Source organism: Pteropus vampyrus, unplaced genomic scaffold (assembly GCF_000151845.1).
Source record: "Pteropus vampyrus isolate Shadow unplaced genomic scaffold, Pvam_2.0 Scaffold42, whole genome shotgun sequence".
NCBI classification, from domain to species: Eukaryota; Metazoa; Chordata; class Mammalia; order Chiroptera; family Pteropodidae; genus Pteropus; species Pteropus vampyrus.
Window position 1 is genome coordinate 3,776,976 of NW_011888823.1, and position 7,752 is coordinate 3,784,727.

Here is a 7,752-nt window from a genome sequence, read left to right on the forward strand (position 1 = left end):
TGCACCCCCATTGCCAGCTGCCTTACGGAAGCTTACCCTATATTTGTTACCAAGCAGGCAGCCAGTACTGGGCAGAAACAAGCCCCTGGACAGAGTGACATTAGCAAGGAGCTAAAAGGAGGTGATGGGGACCCTGTACACCATTTGGGGGTGCTTGTGTGTCAGTAGGGATGGGGAGGAAGGTGGAGTGTGAGAGCTGGCAGTGGGTGTTTGGGAGTCTTGGGAGAAGATGAGCAAGGCCAGTGGTGATCCAGATCCCTTCCCCATGGCCCCCCACCACCACCCATCTGCTCTTTTTCTTTGGGGCAGGGGAGGGGAGCAGGCAGTTATGCTGAGTAGTATGAAGAAGCCCCACCCCTCCACCCCTACTAACCTAGTGACTAGTATGGATTTTGGAATCCAGACTCAGGGTTTGAATCCTGCTTCCCATGTGCTAACTCTAAGAGTTACTTAACCCTGTGGTCCCCAACTTTTTTAGCACCAGGGACCAGTGCTCCTACGAAAATCTAATGCCTAATGATCTGAAGTGGAGCTGAAGGGGTGATGCTAGTGCTGGGGAGCAGCTGCAAATACAGATGAAGCTTTGCTGGCTGGCCAGCAGCTCACCTCCTGCTCTGCAGCTGGTTCCTAACAGGCCATGGACCCATACCCATCTGTGGCCAGGGAACTGGGGATCCCTGACTTACCCTATTGTGCCTCTATTTTCTTATCTGTAAAATGGGGATAATGATGCTAATAGCATTCAAGAAAAAAGGCTGAAATTCGCTTGGTAAACGCCACTAATGGTTCCTATTCTTAAGCCAAGACGCGAGACTGGTCAAGGAAGAAGATTCTGGCTCTCACTCCCTGGAGGGCTCCGTTTATTTCCATCAAAACCGCAATCCGGAAGGCGCGCCTCCTGGGTGCGGCGGTGTCCCAGACCCGCCACCCCGCTTCCTTCCCAGTACCCGCCCGGGGGCCCGGCGCGCCGCGCCGCGGGTCTAGCTGGACTCCGTGTGAAGCGTGCGGAAGGGGCTGCGTGGGTCGGAGGAGCGCAAGGCCGGGGAGGGCGGGCGGTGCATGGCGAAGGGACCGAAGTACTCGGCGGCGAAGGTGACCACGTCGGCCGGCTGGCGCAGCAGCAGGAAGAGCAGGAAGTCAGAGATAAGCGCTTGGGCGTCGGGGTGCTGCTGCAGATATCTGGTGTGGCTGAGACGCAGCTGCTCCTGGCAGGACCGAGCCCGAGCCTGAGCCTGCCCTGGGTCTCCCGCGCCCCAGGAAGTCCCCTTACTTCATTCCAAGGAGGGCTTAGGGACGCTGGGACCTCCCAACCCACTGGGGTGTGCACTGCAACCAGGTACCAAGAGAGACTGGTCACGGTGGAATTTATGAGCCTGGAGGGTGGGGTGGGTGGTGGGTGGGGAGGAATCGGGACCGCAGGGGGCAGCCTCTCCTCACCTTCCGGTCCAGGAACTTCGAGTAGAGCTCCATGTCCTCCTCCCACATCAGGGGCTTCTTCTTAAATACCGGATGAGGCTCCATCTCATCTGGATGGGGAGGGAGGAAGGATGTGTACCCCCCACCCTAGAACCTTCCTCGGATGCACAGGGATGCCCAAGAATACCCAAATTGCAGGCTCAGGTAAAATCCCAGGGCGCTGCCCACATTGGCAGAGATGCTGGAAGGCATTTCCTGCAAAATGATCCTCCCCTAACTGCCTTGGGGCCAGGCCCGGAGGGCAAAGCTTCTGCATCTGATCTCGGGCTTGGATCCCGCCCACGGCACACTCAGTCCAGCCCCTGCACCCGAGAAGGCCCCAGGTTTTCCCACCTCCCCTTCACTCTCCCACCAGCCAGAGGTTTTACTCACCCTCCTCCCTCAAGCTGGGCATCTTGGTGATCAAGCAGTAGCTAGGGGAGCCCACCTGGATTCTCTTGGCCAGATGCCTGGAGAGCAACACAGGAGACAGTGTCTCCCTATACTAGCCCACTCCCTCGAGAGCGTCCTGGGGGCTTCTCTCTACTGCCGCCCTTCCCCACCCCCCACCCCCACTTGTCTTTGAGTTCCTGGGTCAAGTTCATTTCTGCGTCCCCAGATAATGGCCCGCTTTTCAAGCCCGGTACTGTTCCCGCCTCTAGAGATGCATGCTGGTGTGCCAGGGCCGTACTGAAACCTTCGGAGGAGTAAGTACAAAAAAATAATGAGCCTCCTGCTACGTGACACTCAATATAGAAACAACGAGCTAAGTTATGAAATAAAGAAGGCCAAGGGTGTTCTGATTACTTTTCTTCCTGTGTAGTAGTTATGTCAATACCTCTCTGGAAACAAATCCTCCTTCCCTTCTCGAATTTTCTCACGATTTAGTGCCTGTGCTTTGCTGGTGACAGCTTGGCAGTGTGCCAGAATGCTTCTCCTAGCATGTTGATTTATCACATGTCGAGTTGTTAAACCTTGATGCTTTTCATTGTGACACTAAACATCTGTGACAGCGCTTTAGCTGTGCCTTAGGCCCTGTGGAGTCTCGAGCGAATGTCCTTAGCCATTCAGGGCTCTTAGGTGAGGTTTGGGAGGCACCATGAGAATCAGAACGAGTGAATACACGAAGGAAGGGTGAATGATGTGAATAAAGCAGGAGCACTCAGATCTCAACAGTAACTCCTCGTGGTGGTATCCCCAGAAACAGCAGTCTTCCTTGGCCCCATCACTCTCCATCAGTGAGCAGCCAGGCTTGTGCTCAACACTGCCCCCCTTGGCCCCACTGTTGGTAGCTCACCCATCAGACAGCAGGTAGAACTGGCAGGACGTGGGGATGCCCTGATCCGAGTGTACAGTCTGCTCCACAATGAACACTTCCGCCTGCTGACGGTCTACCTGGATGGTCTGGGAGCCTAGGGCTTGCTGGCCGCAGCCAAAATAAAAGGAAGGAGGTGAGGTGGATGCCCACCAGGGTTCCCCCAAAATCTCACCCAGGCCCTTTTCTCCATCTTACAGCTTCATTCGTCATTAACCAGTGACAAGCAGCCCTTGGCTGTCCAGACACTCAGGCACTGCAAGATGTGAGTTGTGCCTCCAAGTTAAGTTGAAGGTCCCCTCATAGAGAGCCAGCCCCTGTCCCAACTCCGCTGCATCCCCTCTCCATGACCAAGTGCATCTAGTTGGCAGATTCCGTGGCAGGGGATGAGGATCAACCAATTAGGTGCGAGCGTGTGTGTGTGGCCTCCTCGGGCTCTTGCTGCTGCAGGCCCGATGCCCTGTTATAACTAAAACTTAAACCCCTCTTATGGCTGCGGCCATGGGGAGAAGAAAAGTGTTAACATAAAACACGTGTTTCAAAGAAAATGGGAGAAAATGGCAAGGGCCTATTTGTGCCAAACACATTGTTCTTTGTCATGTTTGTGTTAGAAAAGACTAGAACGTCATTTATGAAATTTGTCAAATAAGCCCCCAAAGTGTATGTTCAGAGACACGGCTTTAAAATCATATATTGTATATAGTGGACAATTTGGTGATGGACAGAGAGGAGGGGAGTTGGGGGGCTGGGAGAATGGGGTGAAGGGTTAAAGAAGTACAAATTAGTAGCTGATAGTTGGTCACGGGGCTGGGGAGCACGACAGAGGGAATGCAGTTAGCATTAACATGATGGCTAAGTGGAGGGCCAGAGGAGGGAGGGAGCAATTGGGGGAATCATTTTATGAACTATATAGATGTGTAACCAATGTACTGTATACTTGAAACTAATTTAAATAAATAAATTTTAAAAAATAATATATTATAGAAGTCGTAGGTACATGGATTCTGAAATTTTAGCCAAAACAGAAGAAGAGAAGGAGGAGGAGAAGGAGGTGGAGGAGGAGGAGGAGGGGCAGGGAGGAGGAGGAGGAAGAATAGCTTTCAGGGTTGAGCCTCAGTAAAAGAATATTTAAATGTACTTGGATATATTGTACTTCCTGATGTTAAAAAAATGTCTTAAAAGCAGCACTTCACTATGTTTATTTTTCCTGGACTGACTTTTGTGCAAAAAAGTGTTGCTTCCCTCCACGGCTCACACGCTTTGGTCCCTCACTCACTCCACCTGTCCCACATGCGGTCATCTCTCTAACGAATTCAGTCTTGCTTTCTCCTGCCTTTGGAAGTCCCACCACATGACCCCGGTTTCATCTCCATCCCTCTCACTCTTCCACTCCACAGCTGCCTCTTCTCTCACCCCAGCGCCCTCCATGCCCCTTCTAGTTTGCCCTGAGGCCAAGACCACTGCCCAGGGAGGCCCCTCACATAGGTGGAATAGCAGAGTTTGCCCTCTGTGTCCAAGGCCAGGAAACGGGCATTGTTGGGTACCATCTGCCGCCAGGCCATCACCCTCAGCAACAGCAGGTTGGCAGCCTCGGAGATGAAGCCCACGGTTGAGTCCCAGGGGATAAAAGTCACTTCGGTTTTTACTTCCTGTTCAGGACAAATCTGGGTTAGGGATGTTGAGCTGGGAAGGGGCAGGGAGGGTGGGCAAGCCAGGTGTTTGGTTTGCTGAGACCCCACTGCAGGCTCCTGGCCCGACACGATCTGGCCCCCTGCACCTGGTTTCAAGAGGATGGGGAGTCCAGCTTCCACCCTCACCTCACCCTCCTTGATACTTCTGTTCATGACCAGCTGATCCTCTTCCTTCAGCAAACTCATCTTCCTTTCCATGGGGAGGATGTGGAACTAAGGGCCAGAGCATGGAGGGGAGAATCGGGGACTCACCAGATTGTAAACAAACCATCGGAAGGAACGTACGCAAGAAAGACTGCCAGCCAGTAAACAAACCACAAACGAACTGGCGCGGGCTGGGAAGGCCCAGAACAAAAAAAACTGGAAGCCAAGGGGGGAAAAGCCCCTGGGAAAAGCCAAGCCCCGGAAAAGGCAACCCAAAAAGCCCCCCGGGGAGACGCTGGGCTCTGAGGCTGGAGGAGAGGTCTGGGGTGGGCTGGACCCAGCACTTGTGTATTAGAAGGACAGAAACAACCTGCTGCTGACCTCCCATACCCCTGGATAGATGGGCTTCCGTGCTGTGTGTGGTGGGGATTGCAGGGTAACTGGAGAAAGAGAGGTAGATGATGTTCCACTGAGATCCCCTTCCTCCCCCTCCCTCCCCCTCCCTCCCCTCTCCCAAGGTCTCTATTCTCTCACCCTAGGTTGGGGCCAAGGTTGGGGGCCCCAGGAGGTACCTTGATGAACTCTTGACTATGTTGTTCTATGGTCCTCAAGTTCCACGAGAGATAGCCTAGGGTGGAAAGAGGGGACAGCGCCATCACAGGTTGGAGATTGCAGGAGGGGAGGGTGGTGCTCCAGGCTAGAGGACTCAGGTGTAGTGTAGCCACAGGAAATAAACAAGCGGGGCTCTTGTCTTGAGTCTGTGGCTGTAATTAACCTCCCCAGCACCTCTACCTCCCGCACACCCTCAATGCCTCATTCTGGTCCCAAGGTGAAGTCCGAGGGTTGGTCCTGAGTGAAGGTCCTGGGAATGGAGGGAAGGGGTGCATGAGGGCGGTGGAGGAAGGATGGGGGTAAAGGATATCAGGCAGCAGGAACTCTACCTCGGACAGAGTTTCCACAGATGGTTTTGTCCATGAAGCCTCTGCAGGAGGCGTGCACAAAGGGGTAGTGTGACACGACGTCGAACTTGTCTTTTAGTTTCCCGCTCTGCACCTCGATGGTCAGCTCTCCCTGAGGCTCTCCTGTATTCGAGACCATGGCCAGAGTCTCGGAGAAGAACAGCATCTGCAGCTCCTCCTTCCCTGGGGGTGAGGATGTTGTGGGGACAGATAAAGGTGCAGCTCCAAGCCTTACCTGTCTGACGCCCTGGCTACTAGTGCCACCACAGTCTCCACCCACCCCCTCCTCATCCCCGTCTCCCAGGCAACTCCTGTCTCCCCTCCATGGGCCTCTACAGCAGCCAGTGGGTGAAGACACACCTCCACCACCCCAAGTCCCTGAGGTCTTCCCTTGAAAAATATGGGCCCTTTCCGAGTCCCAGGAGAATCAGGCTGAGAGAGACAGGGCCAGGTCTGGGCCTTCTCCCTTCCCTCTTCTCCACACTTGTGTACCCGCCTCCCCGCACCAGCCCAGGCTCACCGAGGGAGTTGAGGAAGTGAATAGCTTCAGCACTGGCCTCTAAGGGTGACCTCTCTGCGGCCGAGGCATGCTGGTCCTTGGCTCTGGGGTCTATGGGAGGAGGAGAGTATGAGATGGCAGACCTCATATCCAGACAGGCTGGGGCAGAGGTCCCAAGAGTAGAAACCCCCAAGGTGGATTGTGAGGGAGATGGCCTTCCCCTTTCCAGCCCTAGAAGCCCTCTTCCTACCTGAGGATTGAACTTGAGAGGACATGGTGCCTGCTGCCTGCTGCCAGGCTGTATCTAGCTGTCTCCATGGCAACTGGGAGCTAGCTACCACCCCTTAAAGGGCCATCAACTCACTTCTCGAAACACTCTGACCTTAGAGGAAATGGTAGGAACTAAGTATTCTAGTGCTCAAACCAAGCCTGAAGTATTGTCCAGCAGAGGGAGCATTTGACATTTTTAAAAGGCAGGGCGATGACATAGGTCATTAGAATGACCTTAGAAGTTGTGGCCCCGAGTCAGACGTGACCTCCCATGCACAGAGCCCAGTTAGATGCTCTGTGAATAGCAGTACATGTTGTGGTCCTAACATGTCACAATGATGGTGATCACAGTGACAAGCACAGCAAACTCACAAACCACGCTAACTTTAGGCCAGGCGCTGTCCATAGGGCCTCAATCTTCAGAATAACACTGTGAGCAGGTACTTTTTTCCCTCCATTTTATGGCTGAGAAAACCGAGGTAAAGTCTTCCCAAGGTCACACAGCTAGTAACTGGCAGAACCAGGACTCAACCCGAGGCAATCCGGTTCCAGAGTGAGAGCTCAGAGAAACATGAAGCAGCTAATAGATGATACGATGCATTTAAACACGTGGCGCCACAATATGGATAGTAATTGGAGACAAGGGCTTGAAAATTGAATTACGATCTACTCAGACCGCAGGCTGCGGGCTGTCTGATCCCCACCGGGTAACTGTTGGAGTCCTTGACATAGTGGCTATAAAAGGGCTCAATCTGATAGCCAGGGTCACAGAAAAGAAAAATCTTGGGAGGAGGTGGGAAGACGGGTGAAAAAAGTGAAGAGGATTAAGAAGTACAAACTGTCAGTTATAAAATAAGCCATGGGGATAAAAGAAAAAAATAGCCACGGGATGTAGAGCACAGCGCAGGGAACGCAGTCAGCAACACTGTGGTAACTATGCACAGTGACAGATGGGCACCGGCCTCAATGTGGTGGCCGCTTCATAAAGTATATAAATATCTAATCACTAAATCGTACACCGGAAACTGTATAATATTGTATGTCCACTATAAGTTAAAAATAAACAAATTAAAGAAAAATCTTCACATGAAACCTCAGTCACCTCGTGTCCTCCCTCCCTCGACCTCCGTATCACTTGGGAGGGTAATCTTCAGAGAGCTTCTTACTGGATAATTATGTATCAATTTTAGGAAGATTTAGAATTATATGTGGAAATGTTTAAGAAGAGCTAATTTTTTTTTTTTTGTATTACGTTGTGCATATTTTATATTTCAAGTTCTGGAAAGGGTTAAAATAATGTGGTATGGGAAGGTGCTTAAGAGGTAAGCCTGGAGATTCTAATTTAAATTAGGCAGTTGAATAATTGATTTAAACTGTTCTTGGAATGTAAATTCTTACTGGAATTGTAAAAACACTTTT

At 52.1% G+C, this 7,752-nt stretch overlaps 1 protein-coding gene across 4 annotated transcripts; it reads right to left on the bottom strand.

The window, feature by feature from the left end:
- Window positions 1–817: 817 nt before the first annotated feature.
- On the bottom strand, window positions 818–6,372 carry CATIP (ciliogenesis associated TTC17 interacting protein). 4 transcript variants are annotated; one of them, XM_023529713.1, is made up of 10 exons: window positions 6,314–6,372; window positions 6,085–6,174; window positions 5,547–5,747; window positions 5,178–5,233; window positions 4,588–4,674; window positions 4,315–4,419; window positions 2,753–2,877; window positions 1,849–1,925; window positions 1,438–1,526; window positions 818–1,205 (listed from the first exon to the last, which is right to left on the bottom strand). In XM_023529713.1, the coding sequence occupies exons 1-10, from the start codon at window positions 6,336–6,338 to the stop codon at window positions 981–983; spliced, it is 1,080 nt and encodes a 359-aa protein (XP_023385481.1). In that variant the 5' UTR covers window positions 6,339–6,372; the 3' UTR covers window positions 818–980. The 4 variants fall into 4 exon arrangements, with proteins under 4 accessions (XP_023385481.1, XP_023385482.1, XP_023385480.1 ...); XM_023529714.1 differs by having other exon boundaries at window positions 818–1,109; window positions 4,252–4,419; XM_023529712.1 differs by having other exon boundaries at window positions 4,252–4,419.
- Between the last annotated feature and the right edge of the window lie 1,380 nt (window positions 6,373–7,752).

Coding starts and splice junctions, on each gene's coding strand:
- CATIP (XM_023529712.1), bottom strand. CDS start 6,338: ATGTCCTCTCAAGTTCAATCCTCAG. Junction 5,748..6,084: donor TCACTTCCTCAACTCCCTCG/GTGAGCCTGGGC, acceptor CCTCACCCCCAG/GGAAGGAGGAGCTGCAGATG. Junction 1,206..1,437: donor CGAAGTTCCTGGACCGGAAG/GTGAGGAGAGGC, acceptor CGGTCCTGCCAG/GAGCAGCTGCGTCTCAGCCA.